Here is a 24,429-nt window from a genome sequence, read left to right as displayed (position 1 = left end):
GGGTAGCAAGGTCGTGTGCGCCCAGGATACAGCAGCCTCCAGGCACCTGTCATCCCGTCCCACCTCCCTCTGTCGTCCTTCCTTCTCTGCAGCTGGAGGCATGCCCTTCACTAGCTGACACACTGCGGCCTCACTCTGCTCTGGGTACTCTTGCAAGTGTTTTATGTATTTTAACTAATTCTCATTTCAACCCGTCATGGGCTGAATTGTGTCCTCTTCCTGCCCCCACCCCGCACCAATCCCCAATACCTGTGACCCTGACCCGACTTGGACACAGGGTCTTCACAGATTCCATCAAGATGAGGTCATTAGGGTGGGCCCTGATCCCATATGGCTTGAGTCCTTGTAAAAAGAGGGGAATTGGGGCCAGAAACACACACACAGGGAGACCACCACGTGAAGAGACACACAGGGAGGACAGCCATATGAACACGGACACAGAGACTGGAGCGACGCAGCCACACACCAACAACGCCTGGGGCCACCAAAAGCTGGACGAAGCAAGAACACATCCTCCCCCAGGGCCTGCGGAGGGAGCATGGCCCAGCTGACAGATTTCAGGCTTCCAGCCCCCAGAACCGTGAGAAAATAAATTTGTTTTAAGCCACCCCCTTTACGGTACTTTGCTGTGGCCGTCCCAGGAGGCTATTCGCAACCCTGTTATTATTTATGATTATCCCTGTGGCAACAGAGGCCCAAGATCACCCATTAGCAGGTGGGAAAGCTGGAGCTTAAACCCAGACTAGAGAATTAGCCACTGTGCTCTACTGAGCCTCAAGACTGGACTGGAACCTTCTTTCACCTCTTGTGATGAATGAAATGGGCAGGACACTCAAGCTCGCTGAGCTGGTCCACGAACCTGCAAAGCGGGAACAAAACCCAGGTCAGGAGCCGGGGACTTGCAAGAGCGTCCGCTGTGGAGCTCAGCCGGGGCTCGGCAGAGACTGAGCACGGGCTAAGGCACAGCCCGTCCCCCCGTCCAGGGTCACGGAACTTGCTGGCTAAGAGCCCGAGCGCGCAGCTCCTGAGCTGCCGCCGCCCACCAGCTGGCCTCCTCGTACTCTTCTCCCCCGAAACTCGAACCTGACACCAACGGCGCGAGGACGCATTTGCACTGGCAGACAATCTGATCCATTCGATTCAAAATCAGACACTTCTCTCTCAATCAAGTGCCTCTCCCCAAATCCCACCTAAATAACTTTCACATCTTTACACCTTAAAAAAAGGATAAATAGCTCCTGTTCCGATGGAAAACGTTCTCTTACTAACTAAAGAGTTATTTCTGCATAATTCTGTAATGACACGTTTCTATCAACAGTCCTAGGCTCTTCTCCACAGTTCCTTCTCCTTACCACGTAGGACTGCTTCTAACCAAGTATGAAAGAGGGAAATAGGAGACAAGATTTCTTCCTTCTATTTGTTACAAGAGGAAACAAAGGTCTTGAAAGAAAATATTTTCAGTTAGCAAATAACCACCATAAAACAAAGATTTAAAAATGACCCTCATTTCAATCCTTTATTGTACTCGATCAATTGCTTCATGTATAAAATACCTATAATGGTATTAAATAAAAATAAAACTTTATTTAAAATTTACCACTGGTTAAGTGTATACATGGTATAAGGAAAACTAGACCCTTTCCAGATCACCACAGTCCACGAACGGCTAAGTCATAATGTACGTTCTGTTTTTGTACCGAGTCCCATGAAAACCCAGGTTCTTCACGTTCTGAGTCCTAGAACCAGCATTCCTTCCTGTTACCAACGAACGCCCATGTTTTGAGAAAACAGTTTTCTTTGTAAATACTCCACCAATTCCACTCTTGATTTTATCATCTCGATCTCGTAATAGGGGATCTGTAAAGGAAGGGAAATAAAAGAAAGACATCATAACCCGTCACGTTCTAAAGCACCTTGGTGTTCTGGTTTCTCGAACCCGCCCCCCTCGGCGGCACGTAGGCTCCCGGAGGGCAGAGCTCACAGCCGGCATCGGGTACCCCCAGCGCCTCCAACAGCGCCCGGCACACAGGCGGGGCTCCGTACACCAGCAGCAGAACATGCCGAGAACACTGCCAACTCCAGCACGGGCAGAGCCTCACATTTCAGTTGAGGGTGGAAGGAGAGCCAGAGCCAGGGGCCGAGACGGAGCCCGAATCTGGATCCTCAGAGCGGTGGAGACCAGTCTGACGGGCGAAGCAGCGTGGGCAAGGGAGAAAGGCAGGAGAGCATGGAGAGGGATGGGGGCAGGGAAGAGGCCGCTGAGCTCGGAGCGGGTCTGGCTGCGGGCCAGCTGGGGGGCTCTTGAACGCTCAGATGTAGACGGGTTTTCGCTTTCTCCTGTAAGCGGTGAAGGGACAATAAAGGTTTCTGAACACGCACTGGCGTGTTATCTCTAGAAAAATTAGTCTGGGGACATAGGTGAAATACGGAGTGGAAAAACGGAACCAGACATGAGAGCAGACTGGCAGCTGGGCAGCTCCGTGCACCTTCACCGCGGACTCCTCACAGGGGACCTTGGTGAGCCATCGATACCGCAGATGCAAGCGAGCGCTGAGGCCTTAAAAGTGTTGGTGAGGGGGCGCCTGGGTGGCTCCGTCGTTATGTGTCTGCCCTCAGCTCAGGTCATGGTCCCAGGGCCCTGGGATCGAGCCCCGCATCGGGCTCCCTGCTCGGCGGGAAGCCTGCTGCTCCCTCTCCCACTCCCCCTGCTTGTGTTCCCTCTCTCGCTGTGTCTCTGTCAAATAAATAAATAAAATCTTTAAAAATAAATAAATACATAAAAGTGTTGGTGAGGATTCTGGTTTTAAAGGGTCCTCTTGTCTATTTCTATTCATTATATCAGGGGGAAATGAAAGTAAAACAGATATTCTAATAATTTAGTAATTCTAGAAGCAGAGGTTAGCACAGCTCATAGAAAATACAGGGATGCCTCACTTTTGGAAAACGGAAGGTCTGAACGTTCTGTATTTCGAAATATAAATACAGAGATTAAGCCTAATGAACGAAGTTGACATTTAAACTAGATGTAAGATCCTTGGTCCACTGGGCTGGCAGACTACCTAGCACCCTGGGAAAAGCAAATCTAAAGTAGAAATTGCTTTTGGAGGGGCGCCTGGGTGGCTCACTCGATAAGCATCTGCCTTCGGCTCAGGTCATGATATCAGGGTCCTGGGATCGAGCCCCACATCGGGCTCCCTGCTCCGCGGGAAGCCTGCTTCTCCCTCTCCCACTCCCCCTGCTTGTGCTCCCTCTCTTGCTGTGTCTCTGTCAAATAAATAAACAAAATCTTAAAAAAAAAAAGAAATTGGTTTTGGAGCAAAGGAAACAGGAGAACTCATACCTGAACAACGTGATAACCAAGCAAGCGCAAGTGTCTCTGTTTAATAGCTTCCTTTCCCAGTAAGTGTTTGCTGTTCAGAGAAAATCTTTTTGGATCATCAATGCACAGCGCTACCCTGAAAAATTATAGGGGGAAACTTATTTTTTTGTTATTTTTTAAGTTATTTAAATTCAATTTAGTTAACATATAGTGTATTATTAGTTTCAGAGGTAGAGTTCAGTGATTCTTCAGTTGCATATAACACTCAGTGCTCATTCCATCAAGTGCCCTCCTTAATGCCCATCACCCAGTACCGCATCCCCTCACCCACGTCCCCTCCAGCAACCCTCGGTTTGTTCTCCCCTAGTTAAAGAGTCTCTTACGGTTTGCATCCCTCTTTTTTCCCTCCTTCCCCTATGTTCACCTGTTTCTTGAATTCCACGTGAGTGGAATCATATGGTATTTGTCTTTCTCTGGTTGACTTACTTCGCTTAGCATAAGACACTCTAGCTCCATCCACGTTGTTCCAAATGGCAAGATTTCATTCTTTTTGATGGCTGAGTAATACTCCCTTGGGTATATATATCATCTCTTCTTTATCCATTCATCTGTCGATGGACATCTGGGCTCTTTCCATAATTTGGCTTTTGTGGACATTGCTGCTATAAACATTGGGGTGCAGGTGCCCCTCTGAATCACTATGTTTATATCCTTTGGGGTAAATACCCAGTAGGGCAATTGCTGGGTCGTAGGGTAACTCTTTTTAACTTTTTGTGGAACCTCCCTACAGTGTTCCAGAGTGGCTGCCCCAGGTTGCATTCCCACCAATTAATTTTTGCCGTTCTGACTGGCGTGACGTGGTATTTCATTGTGGTTTTGATCGGTATTTCCCTGATGCCAAGTGATGTGGAGCGTTTTTTCATGTGTCTGTTGGCCATTTGTGGCTTCTTTGGAGAAATGTCTGCTCATGTCTTCTGCGCATTTCTTGACTGGATTATTTGTTTTTTTGGTTCTTGAGTTTGATAAGTTCTTTATAGATTTTGGATACTAGCCCTTTATCTAATAAGAGGGAGAAACTCAATTTTTAAGACAATCCAAAATATTTATACATTTTTTGTGGCAAGGGTTTACTGGGGATTCGGCTATTTCAGTGTGTCAGCGTTATTTTCAGGAACTCACGGGTGTGCTATCCTTTCCTATGCTGAAACTGCACTCAAGTTTATTAACATTAATGTTTATGTTACACAGAATTTCCACAATTGGGCTGCTGCACTCTACCGTCTTTACTTCCAGAACCATGTCAACTCTCCCACCTTGAGAAAATAGCATCGATTATCAAGCTCGCCACGTCTTGTCACATAAAAACCACACCGATTTTCTTTACCTTTTATGCACATCTTCGTCAACTGTATATGGCAGTACTAATGCTTCTTCGTCTAATTTAATTTCAACATCTGGTGAGAGAAGAAAGGAAACATTCTCCGTGTGGTGCCCTCACAAACACTACGCGCCTGCTCTCCTCCTTCTGCTTTGAATTTGTCCACACCGCAACACACCCAGCTGTGCTGAAGGCTGCGAAGTAATGACCACACCAGACCACGGTGAGAATTTCACTTTAACCAGCTCTATGATCAACCACGTCAGCCTTAAATTAAGGAGGCTCAACCACCCGAAAACCAGGAGTGGGTCCTCAAGGTATCGGGCGTGACAAGAACCCCGCCTGCTTTTTCCTTCTCCTTATAGTAAGCGGTGGGCACCCTTCGACCCAGAGTGAAGAAAATCCTTTAAGCAAAGCACAGGTATAACCTCTGCAAGTCAAAACTTTCATCGCTGGGGCTCCCAGGGCCGCCAAGGTAGGCACTGTCTCCTGCACCCCGACGGGTGGTTGTGGGGCACAGGAGACCCCACTGCCTTCCTCTGATGGTCTGCCATTCCTTTTGTAAAAAGAGCACGTAAGGGGGAGGTGAGCTATGACCACCTGAAGCCAATAAGACACTGTCACCTTCGAGCTGATTTTCTTTTACTCATTAATTTTTAAAAAACCATGAAGGACATAAGGGCTTGAACTCTCCGGCCAGCCCCGTGCAACAGAACTTTCTGCTGCGAAGCACGTATTTTCACCTTTGCTGTCCACTACGGCATCCGCCCGCCCCCTGGGAGTCTGAGCACTTGACGTGTGGCTCCAAGGAACTGAACTTCGGATGGGTTTTAAATCTGAGCTAATGGAAATTTAAGTAGCCACAGGGACTCCTGCCTGCTGTGTGGGCCAGCGCTGCCCTAGAGGACAACAGCAATGGGCAACGGCACAGCTCCCATAGTTCCTGGTATCACTCTACACTCGCACCTGGTCCTTATGGAAGTCTGGGTCACTACGCTTCCTACTCTCATTTTACAGAAAAGAATCAAGCAGAGAAAGGTTCCTCTGCTCAAAGACATTCCGCTACCACGTGGGACTCCCCCCTACCGTCTGGACTCCACAGCCCTACCGCTCACCCACTGTTCCAATCTGCCTTCAGGAAAGGGCCACCTCTGCTTTACATTTCCAGGCCTTCCACTGGCTACTAAATCCCACAGATTCCCAAAGAGGACAGCATGCCGAAGCTGGTAAGCAACAGCAAAACTCCCTACTACTCACCTATTGTGTAACAGTAGGGCGTTAACACTTTTGAAGCAAAATACAATCTTGCTCCCAAAAGGTCAATCAGTCCAATCTTCACAGATTTGTAAAGGTGAAAATCCACAGGCGTCTCCAGGGAAGAGCACGGAGTAAGAAATGACCTCACTTGATACTTAGGAAGAAGTTTCTGACCCTAAAAATTGGATGTTTAAACTTGAGAATGGAAGATACGATACAAAACAAGAAAATAAATCCAATAGTTCAATACATCTTTTAAATGTGTTTTCAAAGTAGTCAGAGGTCACAGAAAGGGAGGGACGGAATAGCCATGCTGTTACAGCTCAAGAAACATCTCTGGAACTCTCAGAATCGCTTTAAGGGCCTCGAGGACGCTCACGTTTTTAACAGAGGACAATATGAAAAAGGTGACATTTCAATTCAGGGAGAAAAGGACAGCTATATAGTAAATACTGCAGCTGGTAATCTACCTGGGAGGGAATGAAGGGAAAATTCTAGCATGCGCCGTGGACTGTCAGAAATTCCACGTGAGTTACAGAGCTAAACACAGGAAGGGAAGTGATATTTTTATTTTTTTTAATTTTTTATTGTTATGTTAATCACCATACATTACATCATTAGTTTTTGATGTAGTGTTCCATGATTCATTGTTTGCATATAACACCCAGTGCTCCACGCAGAACGTGCCCTCTTGAATACCCATCACCAGGCTAACCCATCCCCCCACCCCCTCCCCTCTAGAACTCTCAGTTTGCTTCTCAGAGTCCATCGTCTCTCATGGTTCGTCTCCCCCTCCGACTTACTCCCGGGAAGTGATATTTTAAAAATTTAGAAAAATATTTATATTACCTTAGAACAGGTAAAATATTCTGAAGTGAGAGAAGAAACCATAAAAGATGGATAGATTTCACTACAGAAAACAATTTTTTTTTAAAGATTTTATTTATTTATTCGAGAGAGAGAGAGAGAGAGAATGAGAGACAGAGAGCACGAGAGGGAAGGGGGTCAGAGGGAGAAGCAGACTCCCCGCCGAGCAGGGAGCCCGATGCAGGACTCGATCCCGGGACTCCAGGATCATGACCTGAGCCGAAGGCAGTCGCTCCACCAACTGAGCCACCCAGGCGCCCAAAACTTAAAAATTTTTATAGAGCACAAAGATACCATAAACAATATTAAATTAAAACAAACAAAAAAGTAAAAACTACAGGGGCACCTGGGTGGCTCAGTCAGTCAAGTGTCCGACTCTTGATTTCAGCGCAGGTCATGACCTCGGGGTCCTGAGATTGAACCCCGCCCCAGGCTCTGAGTTCAGGGCGGCTGTCTGCTTAAGTTTATCTCTCTCCCTGCACCCTCCTCCCTCCCCCATGCACATGTGCACATGCTCTCTCTCCCAAAAAAAGAAAAAAAAATTTTTTCAGAACTACAAACCAGGAGGACATATCTACAACATACACAGATACACAGGAGATAACAGCTCCATCTTATGTGTTCTAGGATGAGACCCCCCCCAAAAAAAGACAACCCAATAGGAACCTGAGTCAAGAGGTCACTAGAGGATTCACAGCAAATGTAAATGACCAATAAGCACCGTGAAAATATGTTCAACTCATTATTGCTCATTAAAATGCAATTTAAACATGTGACACAGTAGTCTTTCTCATGGAGTCGAATGACAACAATTAAAGGACTAATAACACAGCGACAGAAGAGGCAGGGCCACGGTGGAGGAAGGGACATCTACAACCATTAGGGGCGGCAAATCTGTGGGTAATGCAATCAACTCACTTTCAGGAATCTAGTCTCTAGATCAAAAAACAAAAAGGCTCCAGTAGGGAAGGATATGTAGAGATATTTATTACAGCCCGCTGATGGAGAGAAATGCTGGAGAAAACCTGGAAGTCCAACAATGATGCAACAGAATAAATGTCTGGAAATAGCATGCCATCCTTAAAAAGAATGCACTTAATCTTTGTGTATTGCCCCCAAGGAACGTCTGCAATATACTGGATACATACAAGCACACTGTCCTTGCAGTAGTCCCATGCCAAGGCAAAATAGTGTTCGTGCATTTGTGCGCATCTCAACATAAAAACTGTTCTCAACACTGCTCCTTCAGGGATGGAAGGAGGTTGGACCTAAGTACCATTGATCTCTATGTGCCTTAGCACTGTTTAAGCAGCTTTAAGGAAAATAGTGGGGGGCATGTGGGTGGCTCAGTCAGTTAAGTCTCTGCCTTCGGCTCGGGTCATGATCCTGGGGTCCTGGGATCGAGCCCCGCATCGGGCTCCCTGCTCTTCGAGGAACCTGCTCCCCCCGCTTGTGTTCTCCCTCCCTCTGTCAAATACATAAATAAATAAAATCTTTTAAAAAAAAGAAGAAGAAAATAGTGGTATCTTCATTCTTACACCTTACTCTGAAGTGAGCTACTCTTAAAGGGGACTCCATGTAGCCCGGAGGACCAGGCAGGGATGAGCAAGTCTAGAGATGCCATCTGTGACCCAACACAAGGGGCCTGATTAGGTTAGGAGAATGAATCTCTAGAGTACTAGATGGGAAGCACAAATTGCACCTACACTGAACCCTATCAGAGAAGAGGGAAATGTCTGGCTTGGCTTAAAAATGTACTTGAAATCATTTAGGATTTGCTCAGTCCAGAGATTCACACTTTTGTATCTAACAGCTATGGGGAGTACTAAAGCCCTTCACAGCCAGCAGAGTGAATCTAAGGTCGCTCTGACTGGAGGACAAATCTTCCAAGACACCTTGCGGCAGGAAACGGGTCCTTTAAAGACAATAGGAATGGGGCCAATTCAATATCAAAAGACTACCTGGTGGCAAGTAACTCCAAGCGAATGAAAGTTCTGCTTTCTGATGCCGTTACTGAGACAGATCAAAAGAGGAGAAACTTAAAAGATTGGGAGAGGGAAGACAAAAGAAAGCTGCCCCCACAGGGAAATAAGGCACCCGGCTCTTGCTCTTACCTTGTAGAAAGGGCATTCTAGGACTGAGGTTAAGAACAGTTGGGTCAGCTGTGCAAGGCTCAGTCTGTCCAAATACAATTCTTCACCTGAAATAAAAAGCATTCCAGTTGTACTTAAGTTTGGATTTTGGTATGTGTGACAAAAGAAAGGTACATCCAGGAATGCACAACACACACTGATCACTCCGGAAGTAACGTACTTTTAAATGACTCTGGGAAAAGAACGTGTCAGAGTTAATTATGCCCTCTAGCTTGCCATCAATACAATCTCATTTTAACTTCCAAGGAACTCAAGCTCCAAACTACAGAATATAATTCAAAGTACCAGGTATATTAAAATCATTGAGAATTTCCTTTAACTGTGGAGACATGGACACCTGACACATCTGGGTGGCCATCAATTGAGACGACCAACGCCATCCTTTCAAAACCGAGAAGTTGCCAGTTGCGTTCACGGCTTCTGACATGTTGTGACTATGACCAGGGCCACGTCACATCCCTCAAGACTCAGGCTGGCGGTCTGTTGACCAGAAACTGTTTTGCTTTGTGCAGTGTTCCATCATCCTGGAACTCTGTGTATCCACTGGCACCTGACACTCATCTTCAGGTTATTACGGAAGAGAAAACAGAGGTGACGCATTGCTCAGTGTACAGGTAGATACACAACTTGAAAAGAGTACACGTTCAATTTCCCCACTTTCAGAAGTTATAACCAACTCACCTTGCAGCTTTTGAAGAAAATAAGGGCTGAATATTTTTGCCATGAAGTTGACCGGATGGCATTCAATTAGTGAACACGAATGGAGAATTTTCAGTAGTGTTTTGGGTGGAAAATAATTGAAATGAGTGAGCAACGTGTTTTCTAGCTTTCTAAATAAAGCAGAGGCATTTGGGGGCAAATAATTGAGTTTTCCAAAAGGTTCGATTAACTCAGAAATCTGATGAGGCAAAAATTTTTCTGACTGGCAAACAAAGGTTTCTGCCACTGCATTGAGGATGGGTTTTGAAAGAATCCTTTTCCTACTGCAGTACTCCATGACCTTGCTGACAACCTCAGGATCCAAAGTGAGACACACTGAAGCTACATGTTGCTCTAGGGCTTTTGTAAAAAATCTGTCATTGTGCCCAAAGTATATGAAAGCCTCTAAGACTTTTCTGAGCTCTTCATTAGTAAAATGAGGGATATGCCTCACAACGTATTTTCCCAATTTTATAACCAGAGGAAGTGCCTGAGTTTGATCAAGAACTGCTAGGGCACTGAGCATTTGGCTCATCAATGTAGGACTCAAGTTGTAAACTACTGACAGAGAGAAGTTGTTTAACTTATTTAGGAATGCTTGGTGTTGGTCCACTTTTTCACTACAAGCCTGCAGTATCCTATAAAGGGCCACAATATCCTCAGGAGTAAATTCTTCCAATTTTTCACTTTTCAGTTGACATATAATCAGTTCTAGCGTCGCACAGCCTGGACCTTGCAGTTTAATCAGACTTTCCCCAAGAACACAAAGACTGTGAACTTCCAGGCCACCCCGTTTGAGACGACGCTGGCATTCGGCCACCAGGTTCAGTAACAAGCTACTGGGGGGATCCACGTGCAACAGAGTCAGGGCTTGCAAAGCAGTCACCAAAACGGTGTCTGGCAGACCTGAGGATTCCTGTTCACACTGAATGCATAAGGCTTGAAAGACACTATTCTTTAGTATTTCTTTTGGCAGCTTTTGATTACCCTCTTTTTCTTCCACTTCACAAATCCGCTGTAAGGCTCCTGCTGCTAGAGTATCAGGCAAAGTTTGCAGCGTGCTTATAAAACTTAACACTTCTTCTGATGAGGTGAAGTTGTTCAGTCTCCTGTAAAACATCTGTTCATCCCCACTTTTAAGATTTTGTTCAGGCCTATCCCAATCATGTGTTTGAGAGAACACCGGCTCACCAACTGGATTAAGGTCCTTTCCATTTTCTGAATGGAACTTTTTACAACGGCCATGATGGAATCTGACCCTGAAAGGCTCAGACTGTGGTGAACAGAACCACGGACACAGACGCTCCTCCGAAACCTTGTGAACATAATTTACAGGATGATTTTTCAAAGCAGCCAGAGCTCCGTGGATCCGAAAATCAGACAAATGGCAAAGGTTCCTCCGCAAGGTAATTAAAGCCATGCCATCCGATTCTCAACTCTTCTTGATTTATGACTAGAGGAAATAAAAAACATGGTCAAATATATACAGAGCATAACTCAACAACATGAACGCTTATGAAGCAGGATGAGTACTCGTGACAAATGATTCACAAAAACCTCCCACTTAAACACAAGTACCCGAACATCAATCTCTGCATCCCACGGCTTAGAGAAGTGGCAGCTAAGAATAATACTCGCTATTATTCGCCATGTACCCCCGTGCTTTACCGGTATAGCTTAACCCTCACAACACAAGGAATTAAGTACTTCTAATCATTTTACAGATGAGCAAACTGAGCCCAAAGAGGCATTTTGTCCGGTCTGCACAGCTCGTCCGGGGCAGAGCTGGGATTCACACTCAGGCGGTCTACACCCGAAACACGCCTCCTCTATGTTGGCTGATAGAAAGCACTGCGTCAGGTTAAATATACCCAAAAGGAGCAACGGGTAAAAGGGCCAAAATTCGTATAGGTCAACGCAAAGCAAGGGTCGAAACAGGTATAAAAGGCTTGAGGTGTTTTCCTCTCGAAGAAAAGATCTGGCCGGGGCGGAGGAAGAAAGGGGTCTAGTTTGGCCAAGGGGGAAAAAGGCAGATTTAAAAGAAGTGAAACGATGCAGGGCACTACGGGAGGAAGGTGGAAGTTCCGTGTAGACCTAAACGCTCTGCCTGGTCTTGGGAACACGAATGTGTGCGGTCCAGGGCAGACGGGGCGCCCCAGGAACCGCGTCCTCCCAGGAATCAAAGGACCCCACGCTCCGGGTACCTCCAAACCCGGCGACCCGGGAACCTGAGCTCACGCACGGGGCGTACAGCAGCGCCGGCCAGAGAGAAGCGGGCGGGCCATGGCAGCACGGACACCTCGGCAACGCCACGGGCTCACGTATGCCGGGCCGGGACACCTACCGCAAGGCGACACCTGCCGCGCTCAGACCGCCGGACCTCCGAGCAGCGCCGAGGCCCCGGAACCTCGCGGGCCTCCGTACGCGCATTCCATAGCCGGCCCCCTCGCCCCCCCCCCCCAGCAGCCCGGCGCATGCGCAAGGAGAAGGCCACGCCCGCGCCCGAAGCGCTGTGATTGGCCCAGTTCCTTCCTGAGCTCCTTATTGGTCTTGGGCGCTGGACAGGCGCGCGCCGTGACAGACTGCGCAGGCGCGGGAGCAGGGCTCGTGGTCCTCCGCGGTCCTAGAGTGTCTCCGGCCTTCGCCCTCAGGTATGACCCGGTGGCTGTTGTTCTCCAGGCGGGTTGCCCGCCCACCTCGAGCCCGCGGGGAGGCGGTACAGGGTGGGGGAAGGCCCCGACCTCCGCGCCCGCACGTTCCTCTCGTGGCCGGGCTGGGCGCTCGCGGGTCGGTCAGGAGTCCGGCCCGCTGGGCGGAGGGCTGGGCTGGCTGCGCCAGAGGCTGGCCCCAGGGGCCTCCCGTCGCCCCCCCGGGACCGGGTCCGTCCGCGCGGCGGCGTTGACACGAATGGCGCTGGCCCCGCAGGTCGCTGCGGGCCCCTCCGTGGGCGTCTCCGTCCAGAACACTTCCCTAGATTGGGGGGCGACGGGACCCGCGGGGGCGTCGGGAAGGGGTGACGCGGGGTGCTGCTCCCCCTTCTCCGCCTGCCGGTGCTCTGCGGGTGCCGGGGATCCGCCTCTGAGAACCGGGTCACAGACCTGTGGAAGGTGGTGGTGGGTCTGAGGGGTTGCTCCTGCACGGGGGCGCCCGGGGCTGTGCCTGGCGCCCAGCAAGAGCTCGAGGTCCTCAGCTAGAGTGACGGTAAGCGGTGACCTTTCCATCACTGCATTTCCGCAGTTCTCGCCGAGTCCAAGATGGGTGTTGTCTTCACAGCGTTCGTTTAGCCGACTTATTGAGCACCTGCTCTGTGCCAGGCGCTGTTCTGCTCCCTGAGGACATCCCATGATTTTAATGTTTTCTAACACAATTCTCTTAATTTCTTTGTGGCTTAATTTATCCCTAGATGTACCTGAGCAATGGAGCATAAAACTACTGATGGTCCATTCCCAAAAAGCCGGGATTTGATATTGATTTATTGAAATCAGCTCCTACAAGTTGACAGTCCCCCAGTTCTGTTACTTTTTTTTTTAAGTTTTATTTAAGGAATCTTAACACCCAACGTGGGTGCTGGCAGTTCATCGCCCCGAGATCAAGGGTCTCAACGTTCTTCCGACTGAGCCAGCCGGCCCCCGACAGTGCCCCTGCTTTAGATCCTGGATGAGTATGGAAAAAAAAGTATCTAGACCACCTCCCCACGGGCTCGAGTCCCGTATTTTACTCCTGGTTTTCTCTTCAGGAAAAACAGTTGAAGCTTGAGTGGACTGGAAATAGTTCCTCTCTCTGTACATATACACCCGTGCTCTCACCTCTGTGTCTGATACTGAATTAAACAATAGAGCAGAGTATGGAGCTTGATTAACTTCACTACTGGGATTAGCTTATTTGGTATTAGGATCACGTAGGAACAAAATCCTATACTTCCAATGCAATTTTTACACTTTTTTTTTATTTTTAAGGTTTTATTCATTCATTTGAGAGCAAGAGCATGCATAAGAGCAGAGGGAGAGGGAGAAGCAGACTCTCCGCTATGCGGGGAGACCGACTCAGGGTTCGATCCCAGGACTCGGAGATCATGACCTGAGCTGAAGGTGGATGCTTAACTGACTGAGCCACCCAGGCGCCCCATTACATTTTTATAAAATAAAAATATCTGAGATTTTTGGAGTACTGCTGTGTCTCAGCTATGGTTCAGGTCTTTGCAGCTCACACATCTTTGTCAGGTGGATACTATTATCCCCATTTTAAGGGTGAGGGAGCCGGGGCACAGATGGGTTGAAAAGTTTGCCTGAAGTTCTGCAGTTGTGAGTGATGGATGCTGGATTCGAGCGCAGGTCGTCTGACCCCAGCCTCAGATTTCTGAGCCATGGACTTAGAGCTTTACTCCTGTATTCTCCCTGGTTTGATGAATTCTCTTTTTTAGACTGACTGAGAATTACACTAACATATTTATAGAGAAATCTATTAAATGTTATTTGTGGATATTGTTGGAGTCTTTTAAAAAAGATTGTGAGGGAGAATTAATACCTGTGGTGTACTCCTCAATTAAAAAAAAAAATCCCTTTTTCTCTCTTCTGTTTTACAGTGTGTTAAAGCTGTAGCATATGCCGTGAGGTTATGAGGAGGTTTCTGTTACTCTATGCGACACAGAAAGGACAGGCAAAGGCCATAGCAGAAGAAATATGTGAAAAAGCATTTGCACATGGATTTTCTGCAGATCTTCACTGTATTAGTGAGTCAGATAAGGTAAATGGTTACTCACGGTTTTTACTGTTTTATGCTTGAAGTATTTTGGTTGGGAGGCGATGTTAAACGAAGTAGGCTGCTAAATGCTTCCGTACACTTTTCTTTTTTTCAACTGTCAAATCTACTTTATCAACTGTGTTGTAAGATTTGTCATTTTTTTAACAAATCAAGTGTACATTTAAATTAGACTAAACAGTCTCAAAAACCTGAAACAAGTAATTACTCCTCAACCATAAGGGGAAGTAGTAGTGTTTGCCTTGTTTATCTCTCAGGGCAGCTGTGAGAACGAACGAGATGTGTGTTCGCCTGCACACATGTGTTTTCCAGCTCACAAATCCCAGTGCCCTGTTTGTATTTCCCCAAAATAAAGACCTTGCCATTCATGTCAGAGTTCCTTCAAGTGAAGGACCATGCATTTCTTTTGTGGAATAGAATTTAAAGCAGATGTGTAAGGATCTAGAGAAGATTGAGCTTCTTTAGGTCAGGGACTGCTTATTTTTACTCTCAGTCTCTGCAGAAATTCCTACCTTAGATCATGTAAGATTGTAACATCTGTATTCTTCTTTTAGTTAGTCTGATTGAGTTCTCCAGATTTTACTGTCTTAGACAATGCAGTCCATAGCAACTAGCAGGAGCTTTTGTATAAGCCCAAGTTGACGTGCCAGCCACTAACAAGTCAAATTCAGTTCAGTACTTTAAAAATTACCCTGCTCATACACTGACTCAAGTTCATAACCTCCTCTGGCCTTTCCCACATCTCTAGTTCAAAAGACTAGACTGTCAGCAGCATCAGTGAATTATAAACTCAGCTCATAGGAGAACCTTCATGTTCCTTTATGCATCAGGGTCATGGTGACTCCAGATGTAGCCACTCACCCAACAGGGAGCATCCTGGAGGACACCACCAATCAGCAGGTTCTGTAATCCTACAGTAACTTCAGTGTTGGCGTTGAGGATGCCACATGCTAGAATATAATCTGAATCTGTTACTACAAACAAAAAGTTGTCAGCACCATATAACTAGCCCTGATTTGGCCCCTCGGGGTCACCTCACCACCTAGGCCAGCAGCTGTTTGAACATTAGGTGAATAGTACATGTTCTTTTTTTTAGTGCCATGTTAGTAGTCCTGTTTGCTCTCCCCAGCTGATTGATTTCTCCAGTTCTTGATCCAAGTTTAAACAGATAGCTGTCCACTTCCTGGGTCATGATAGCCCTTGTCGAGGTGAAGTTACTTTAACTGTAAAAGTTCAATACACAGTTTGTGCTGTCCCCTGTAAGCATCAAATCACCAGGTAGTCTGTTAGCTCAGATCCTTGTATCAGCATGAAAAATAAGTGAATCCCTCAGAGTCAGATTCGATGATACACATGAGCAGTAGAGCTCATGGAATCATTAGAAATAGGGTCAGTGCTCTCTTTGGAATATTTCAATTTAGGTGAGAATTAGACTGAAGAAACTTTATCTGTAAGACACCAAATGCCGATGATCTCCATTTACCCGCTCAGTATTCCCAGCTCCCTGGACCCAGAGGAAGTGAGGAGTGACACTTGCACTTTCCCAACTTGGAAACACTCCACACCCTCTGTGCTGTGAAGCCACATGAAGCACGGATGACTGGTTCTGGGTAGAGACCTAGCTGGTTGCCTTGCTGATGTGTTAAATCAAAACTCTGTACAGCCGGAGATCCCTGACATGCTGTCCTCATTTTGTAGTATGATCTGAAAACCGAAACCGCGCCTCTTGTTGTGGTTGTTTCCACCACTGGCACTGGAGACCCACCTGACACTGCGCGCAAGTTCGTGAAAGCAATACAGGACAAGGCTCTGCCGGGAGATTTCTTTGCTCACCTGCGCTATGGATTACTGGGTATGGACTCTGCGTTCTGCCTGCCCTCAGTTATTCCTGGTTTTAATTCTGGTATCTGAATGTATCCTTCAAAACCATGATACGTGGTTGTATAGATTTTGTTCTTGGTTTTCTATTTACAGTTACGTGTTTTATACATTTCTATAATGTTCTGTGTTCTGTGAATGCCTCCTCTGTCTTCATCCCATAGCAGCTCCTCTGTGGAGCCCCGGGAGTAGCATTCTTAACCATGGGCGCATATCAGATTCAACTAGGAAACCTTTTAAGAATATCAACGGCTAGTCCACCCCCATCCCCCACCCCTGCCCAAACTTGGTTTAAAAAAAAAAAAGAAAGAAAAACCCTGAAGGAGCAACTCTGAATTCTATTTTATTGGGTTTTTTGTTTTTGTTGTTTTTAAGAGGAAAAAAGAAAAATCCAGAAGCTCCCAGGTAGATCTGATCTCCCTGAGAACCACTGCCCTAGGATGATTGCCAATCCCGGCCGTATGTTAGGATCAGCTGGGGGAGGTTTTCCTTGAATTCTGTTACCTGGTCCCACCTCCAGTAATTCTTACTTAATTGTTCGGAGGTGGAGTCCTGGCATCAGTGGTTTTAAAAACTCCTAGGTGATTCTAATATGCATTCCAGGTTAGGAAACACTGGCCTAGGGCTCTGTGAAGTATAGATTAAAAAACTAAGATAAAGTATCAGAAGGACCAGCTCAGTGAGATAGAACACCAGAGAGAGAATTCAGAGCCTGTATTCCTGGCTTGTGGTCTATGTTCTTTGAATCCTCTTTGAGAATTATTTTGGGGGAGGGTATCTGATAAAGATGGATTATGCTAAGTAACTGATTAGAAATTTGAGGTTATGACCCTGGCTAAGATCTGTCTTGTATAACTTATTTTAGAATATTTACATTTTTTATTCAGGTTTTTTCTAATTTCTTTATTTTCAAGAATGAACGTGTATGTGTTGCTTTAAAAAATTCCTGAAAAAAAGTATCCAAGCATTCTAGTCACTCCTAGGCCATTTATGGAGCCCCCCCAACAATATCTCACCCTGTTCTTTTTTTTGTGAAAGTACATGGAGATGATTAAACAACTGAGAAATTGATGCTTTTAATCTTAAATTTTTAACCACGTTTGAAAATGTTAGTCCATTTTCTTACCAGGAAACATAGCAGTTCCTAATTCATCTAACACAAAAATATAGGGAATGATTATGTTGCAGATGTACCTGTCTATGCTCTCAGTTAGGGGTCAGTAAAATCAATAAAGGGCCAGATGATAAATATTTTAGGCTTTGCAGACCATGTGTTCTTTATAACAACTACTTAACTCTGCTGTTGCAGCTGGAGAGCTGCCATAAACAGTGGGTGAACAAGTGGACTTGGCTGTGGTCCAACACAACTTTAGAGAGAGACTGAGTGGTGTTTGGCCCACAGGCTGTAGTTTGCAGAACTCTGCACTAGATCAGAAAAGTCTGCAAATACAGATATTATGGTTTTTTTAAACCTAATTTTTCTTCTAAGATTCCTATATTTTTACATAGATTCATGGAAACAAAAATGTGAAAATATTCCTGTTAACAGTGGCCAAGAAGTGTTTGTTTCTGTTTTGATGGGTCTGGTACTTTAATATTGTAAAATAGAAGGCAAATATTTGCATACTTAGTATCACTCAAGGAAAGCCTCAGAAGATATGAAGGTGTGCGTTATTAATCAGAGCATGGAATGGTACTGTTTTAAATACTTGTATCTCTTCTTTAAATTTAAACCTTACTGTGTGTGTACTCATAACCTATTTGGGCTCCTTAGGGCTCGGTGATTCAGAATACACATACTTCTGTAATGGTGGGAAGATCATTGATAAGCGACTTCAGGAGCTTGGTGCCCAGCATTTCTATGACACCGGACATGCGGATGACTGTGTGGGGTAAGAGCAGCGTGCTTCTCCTCCGCCATTTCCTGTCAGCCCTTCTGTGTACTGGATGCAAGTTTGTGAGTTTATAAAATGTGATGATTTTTGATTTAGCACTGAAGCTTTTATTTTGAGACTGTTATTTTCCTTTTGTTAGCTTTTTTCCTAGGACCAAAGATCAGCCAGTGCTTGATTTATATATTCTGTTGACTTTTTTAAGTGCCTCGTGCATCTCGGTACCTGCTAATGGAAGAAATTTGAAAAGATGCCCCAGCAAAGTTATTTTTGTCTTGAAGTGTGTAGGCATTTGTAGAAGTCCGCATTTTCTTTAGGAACTTTGATAGCCTGCGTGTTTGCTTCTCTGCCGTGCACACACAGTGACTGGTTGCGGGCCCTCACATGGAGGGCGCCCAGCAGAGAACACAGACCAGAGGCGTTCACAGCATGCTGCGTGCCTTGGCTCTCTCCTTACCATCCTAATGGCCGCTTGCCACCATGCCAGCCAGAAAAATAATTCCTGTTTCCATTAGTTTACTCTTGTTTTTACAGTTCGGTATTTCACCCTATGTGCCACCTTTCAGATCCTCTTTATGTCTTTATTCAAAGATCTTATAGATGTTGTCCTACAACTAAGTTTATCATTTAGCTTTTGGCTATTTCAGCCGATGACAGCACAGCCACTTAATTTTTTCCTGCTTGGAGTATGTATTAACTTCTTACTCACTTGATCTTTGTTTATGAATGGCAAATTCAGCGAATGTCTTTTCTGCACAGCACCACCTTGCACAGGTGTGCTGGAGACACTTCTCTTTCCACGTAGCCCACCCTCCACTGCATCATTTTCTGTGGTGGCGATGAGCTGTGTTCTTTCCACATCCCCAGTGCATATGTTCTTGATTGTGACAAAGCTCTACCATGTTGCCTTGCGTGTTCACCTTTTAGTTTTGTCTCTTTATATTGATTTTTGTGTGTGTGTGGGTTTTGTTGTTTTTTGCCAGAGTCCTGTTGCCATTAAGTGTTTATTGTCTCATGAGCCGTTTACTTGCTGACTTCTTCCAGAACCCATTGGGCCTATCACTGAGTCCGTATTTTCTTTCTCTTCAGAGGCTTTCAGTTTCCCTGTTCATTTACTGGTTCCAGTGTTAAAATTCTTGAATGTGTATTTCATTAACCTGCATCTCTTGAATTTTCAACCTAACTACCTCCCTTGAATTTTTCCTCTTCTAAAATTATTTTCAAGGACATATCCTGACTTAGTGTAGAGCCCCCACATTGATGGGGTTAAGAATGCAGAGTGCAGTCCAGTTACCTGCATGCAGATCCTTGATAACCACTGCCCCCCACTTCACTGACTGAAATCTTGGTCATGTTACTTACGTTTTGTGTCTTTGTGGGCTTCACTTTCTCCCTCTGTGAAATAGGGGATAATAATGTGTGCTGTGGAGATTTTTTTGGGGGAGGAACAGATGAATTGATACAGGTTGTCCTCTTAGAATAATGTCTGCCTTGTAGTAAGTATTCCGTGGACATTAGCTCTCTCTCTTTTTTTTGTTTGACAGAGAGAGGGAACACAAGCAGGGGGAGCAGGAGAGGGAGAAGCAGGCTTCCCGCTGAGTGGAGAGCCTGATGTGGGGCTTGATCCCAAGACTCTGGGAATCATGACCTGAGCCGAAGGCAGATGCTTAACAACTGAGCCACCCAGGCGCCCCGAAATTAGCTCTTCTGTTGGGGGTATTATTGTCTTAATATTTCGGAGCTGTGAAAATGGCATTTTAAACATAGCTGTCATTGTTGAACCCAGAATTTTATGTACTTGCTTTTCCAAAGGCTCTGAGGGGTGGATGTGTGTTCTAATGAGATGATAGCTAGAATCATAAGACGGAGGTCTGAAATGTGCCTCCTCCTGTCATTTAACTTTATGAATTAGAATTTAATCGATATGTCCTTTGAGTTGTGATTAAAAATGAGAAGGATGTGATTTCCAAGATTCTGATGCACGGTTTCTTACCTGTTTAGTTTACTTCAAGTTTCTCCATGAGAATGTAGGGGATGTTGTTGTTGGCTTGCCCTACTTTATTAGTAAATACGCTACCACATTCTAAAAGGCACCTATGATTCATTCAACTTTCCTAAAGGAAAATTAGGGTTTTTTTTTTTCCTCTTATGTTCAGACTTCCTGAAAATTTCATCAGAAATGTTCAGAACCAGTTGAAGGTGTGAACTGTTTACTTAGAATACCTAGCATTAATCCAGAGTTATTTTTTTGGTGATCTTTTAATCTATAGGGGAAAAAAAAATCACTAAATTAGGGGGGAAAATGATGGTGCATTTGACATATGTAATTATCATGTGATATTAGAGTAGACTTGGATTTGGGATAAGTTCTGTTAACCTCATCAGAATTTCGCATGCCCACTTAAAATGACAACTTCTTAAAATATTGCCAACTATATTTTACGAAGTTAAGAGCAATCTCGTTCCTGTTACCTATTACTTTTAAAATGCCTTCATTTCTGTTCTGACCTTTATGTATGCTCAGTTTTTTTACAGCTGAAGTTCTAACGAGCACACAGTAATGTTTTTAACTTAATGATAAGTATATTTTGTATTCTGAATAGTCATTGTATTTAGTGTTTTTGACATTTGCATAGCATTCTGTCAAGTAGACTGCTATTGTCCCATTATTATATATTTAAATGGAGAACTTAGGGATTTATTTTTTCCTTTTTTATTACAACAATCTAGTTTAGAACTTGTGGTTGAGCCATGGATTGATGGACTCTGGGCTGCCCTCACGAAGCATTTTATGGCCAGTAGAGGAAAAGAGGAGAGGAATGGGGCTCTCAAGATGGCATCTAATGCCTCTCAACGGATGGATCCTGTGAAACCAGACTTATTACACATTGAATCACAAGTTGAACTTCTGAGATTAGATGATCCGGGGAGAAAGGATTCTGAGGTGCGGGAACAGAATACAGTGAACAGAAATCAGTCAAGTGCTCCACCAGCAGAATCTGAGTCCTCACTTACCCACTCGATACCCCCACTTTCACAAGCCTCTCTGAATATTCCCGCCTTACCACCAGAATATTTGCAGGTGCATCTGCAGGAGTCTCTCGGCCAGGTAAGTGGTTTTACTTTATGCCTCAGGCTGTAGAATATTAACTTACCCAGGGTTTTGCTTTGTTGTTGTTTATTAGATTACAATAGAGGTCAGCAAACTGTCCTCTTGGCCAGATGTGGTCCACTGCCTATCTTGGAAGTAAAGCTTTATGGGGACCCCGGCCTGCCAGTCCTTTCCCATGTGGTCTGTGGCTGCTTCTGCGCTCTAGCGGCAGGGTTCAGGGGGTACCTGGAGGCTGGCAAAGCCTGAGATGGTTACTGTTTGGTCCCTTACAGAGAAAGTTTGCCTGGGCATTGAAGAAGCACTTGTATTATATCACTTCTGCTTTGTTTCTCATTTTAGATGTGAGTCAGGTGATGGCCAGTTGTTGTGGGCACTCAGGAAATTACCTCAGCTACACTTGAAAGCACTAATTTACAGTAAAATCTATTTTCCAGCATGGACTTGTGGTGTCCTGGGATGCTCCACTTTGGGGATTATTCTCTGTCTTTCTTTCTTTCTTTTCTTTTTTTAAGATTTTATTTATTCATCTGAGACACAGAGCTACAGAGAGAGAGAGAGAGAGAGAGAGAGAGAGCATGAGCAGGGGGAGAGGCAGAGGGAGAGGGAGAAGCAGGCTCCCCGCTGAGCCAGGAGCCCGATGTGGGGCTTGATCCTAGGACCCTGGGATCATGACCTGAGCCAAAGGCAGACTCTTAACCATCTGAGCCACCCAGGCGCCCCAGGATTATTCTTTTTCTTGGTAACATCTTCCAGACCAGTTTTTGCCTATATTGTCATTTTTTTTGCTCAAGTGTATTTTTTCTAACAATAAAGAAGTGCCTTTAAAGTAGTATGTAAATTTTGAGCATTAAGTTGAATAACAACTCATTTCTCCTCACTAATGCCAGCATATGGCACCCTGAAACTTCTTCCAACATGCCTAGAATAAATTTCCATTGCAGCCGATCTTTCCATGGAGAGCCACGCCCTCTTTCTTTAGAGTGGCTCATTGTGCAGTTCCCTGTGGGCTTTCTCCCATAAACTTCACCCTCAGTGCAGGGTCACGATTTGTTTCTTGATTTCTTATTTTAAGGAAGCAGGGCTTAGACACTTGAGAAGCAATTTAAATACAACTTTCTAGTACATTAGAACTGTTGGCCCACACCTGATAGGATAGTGGCTTATAGTGTCTTTCTAGAGCCTTCAGATAAACAAACGTGTTTACACAAACAGCTGTCTCTGTTGGGGATTGTTTTCCACTTACGCTTCATTACTGTGCAAATTGTTTAGTTAGGTGAGGTAATTATAATGAGTACATTTTTGTCAGGCTTGGGACTAGACAGGAGTGCATGCAGTCAGCCTCTGGCTGGACAGTGGGTGTGGGCGCACGGGCAGGTAGAGCGCCCTGCTGCCCGCCACAAGGACGGGGCGTGTGGCAGAGGCCTGTGAACGTGGTTTATCGGACGGAGCGCTTTCAGGAGGAGGACCTGAGAACGCTTCCGGTATGGCACAGGTCGTTAAAGAGGCTTTAGTTCCTGGTAATGTGGTGGAGAGATTTTTAAAACCTCAACTATTTAAGTCCTATTTGTGTACATTTGTTCAAGGGATACACTTAGAGGATAAGGGGTTGGAAAATGATTTTTTTTTTTTTTTTTTGGTGGGGGCATCTTGGGATCCTCACATTAGGGACCCGAGGAGAGGAGGGGGGAGCAGCACTGGGTGGAGCAGGCAGTTGAGCTTCAGTGTCTTCCCAGCCAGTCCCGCTCCACGCAGCTTCTGTTCCACCAGTCCTGGTGTCTCGTAGCCTGTGGGGTTTCTGGATCCTGTGGGACAAGCTGCAGGGGCTCTCGTCCACACCATCACTTGGACCTGCCACACAGCCCTTTCCTGCTCAGGGCCCCTCTCTCAACCGGCTGCCTCTTGTGTCACCTGCTGTTTGGGTTGGAGCTGTCATCCCAGGGGTGGGAGATGCTGCTCCAGATACTGGAGGGCCTACCTTCTGTTCTCCTTCTCTCCAGGGGAAGTGAGGTACAAGGATGCATTAGCGTGTCCTTTCCTGGAGGGGGCGGCCTGGCATGCCCCAGGCTGTTGGGCTCCTGGAAGTTGTACTTGGAGCACTGGGCCTTCAGTCTGCACAGGGCCTGGACCTTTCCAGAGACTCACACACACTAGCCACTTCTTGCACGTTTAGTGTGAGTAGCATGATGTCCCTGTGTAGTGGGCTGGTGTGGTGTTTTGCTGGGTGTCCAGATGTTCCACACTGATTCAGACTGTTTTGTAACAGCTGGCAGGAGCATTATCACCCTCTTGCGGCAAAATTGTAAATGGAAAGTTCCAAGTGAAAGTGTGTGGCCCTCTTTAGGGATAGAGCTGGAAAAGAGCACAATGGCTCACTCTGTCCACACGCCATGTATCTGAGGCCATACGAATCTGCTCTAGCGAAAGAAACCATCCTTCACGGAGGCTGCAGTTGGAGCTACTGCTTGTGTTCCTTGTGGTTCATTGTCAATCCCCAGGATCCGCCTGGTTGCATGCAGGGACCAGGTTGGTCACTTAGGTGGAGACCATCCCCGGTCCTGCATATTTTTAGGGGTAGTATTGATACCTGCCATTCCTCAGGATGCTGTATTTTTCACTTTCTACCTGGGTGAGGGGAGAGGACAGTGTCAAATTCAGAGGCTTCCTCTTGGCCTCTCCACTCTATAGCCCTTAACCACAGGCCAAGAACTGAGTGGACCCATGGAGCCAGACTTGGCCTAGGATTCCCATTTACAGCCTGGTCCTATAGGCCCCACTCTAGTATGTGCCCATGATTACACTTTGGGTTCCAGGGTAACAGCCTAACTTGGACCCTCTTCTAGCAGTTCCTGGAGTATTTGGGTATTCCCTTTGGCCCAGTATATGTTTACTCCCTGGAAGAAGGACTTTATTGAGTACAGTTTCTGTAATGTTGCTGAGTCTCCCCCACCAACCTACACCACCTGTGGGGGGCTGCTTCCAGCAGCCCCTCCAGCCTTTCTCCTGTGATAATTATGACTCGCTCTAACATCCTGCAGGACTTTGCTGGCTGAGTGCTCCCATGCCCCTCTGTTCTTTGGTGGTCCAGGTTTTTCCATTGCTGTTGGCCCAGTCTGTTG

General features: G+C 45.9%; 2 protein-coding genes across 4 annotated transcripts in view; one reads left to right on the top strand and one right to left on the bottom strand.

Moving 5' to 3' along the window:
• Window positions 1–1,503: 1,503 nt before the first annotated feature.
• Window positions 1,504–12,144, bottom strand: FASTKD3 (FAST kinase domains 3). Its single transcript, XM_027607082.2, has 7 exons — window positions 12,018–12,144; window positions 9,656–11,126; window positions 8,936–9,021; window positions 5,955–6,129; window positions 4,704–4,773; window positions 3,341–3,455; window positions 1,504–1,857 (listed from the first exon to the last, which is right to left on the bottom strand). The coding sequence occupies exons 2-7, from the start codon at window positions 11,091–11,093 to the stop codon at window positions 1,759–1,761; spliced, it is 1,983 nt and encodes a 660-aa protein (XP_027462883.1). The 5' UTR covers window positions 11,094–11,126; window positions 12,018–12,144; the 3' UTR covers window positions 1,504–1,758.
• A 118-nt stretch (window positions 12,145–12,262) lies between these two features.
• MTRR (5-methyltetrahydrofolate-homocysteine methyltransferase reductase) overlaps window positions 12,263–24,429 on the top strand; it is a 32,559-nt gene continuing 20,392 nt past the window's right edge. For 2 of the 3 annotated variants that reach the window (XM_027606436.1, XM_027606434.1), the window contains exons 1-5: window positions 12,263–12,324; window positions 14,256–14,416; window positions 16,130–16,283; window positions 18,084–18,201; window positions 20,932–21,310. In XM_027606436.1, coding sequence (XP_027462237.1) covers window positions 14,288–14,416; window positions 16,130–16,283; window positions 18,084–18,201; window positions 20,932–21,310 — 780 coding nt within the window. In that variant the 5' untranslated portion in view covers window positions 12,263–12,324; window positions 14,256–14,287. Of the gene's footprint in view, window positions 12,325–12,359; window positions 12,875–14,255; window positions 14,417–16,129; window positions 16,284–18,083; window positions 18,202–20,931; window positions 21,311–24,429 lie in introns of those variants that run through there. The other variant, XM_027606435.2, reaches the window with a different exon arrangement.

This window comes from Zalophus californianus, chromosome 5 (genome assembly GCF_009762305.2).
Source record: "Zalophus californianus isolate mZalCal1 chromosome 5, mZalCal1.pri.v2, whole genome shotgun sequence".
Lineage (NCBI taxonomy): Eukaryota > Metazoa > Chordata > Mammalia > Carnivora > Otariidae > Zalophus > Zalophus californianus.
Note: the sequence above shows the minus strand (reverse complement) of the source record. Positions and strands in the feature narration are given on the sequence as shown.

Bases quoted from the DNA above. Each gene is read 5' to 3' on its own strand.
- FASTKD3 (XM_027607082.2), bottom strand. From the start codon at position 11,093: ATGGCTTTAATTACCTTGCGGAGGAACCTTTGCCATTTGTCTGATTTT. The intron at 6,130-8,935 runs GTAAGAGCAAGA...TCCAATTTTTAG, and splicing joins TAGAATGCCCTTTCTACAAG to GGTCAGAAACTTCTTCCTAA. The intron at 3,456-4,703 runs GTAAAGAAAATC...ATAATTTTTCAG, and splicing joins GACGAAGATGTGCATAAAAG to GGTAGCGCTGTGCATTGATG.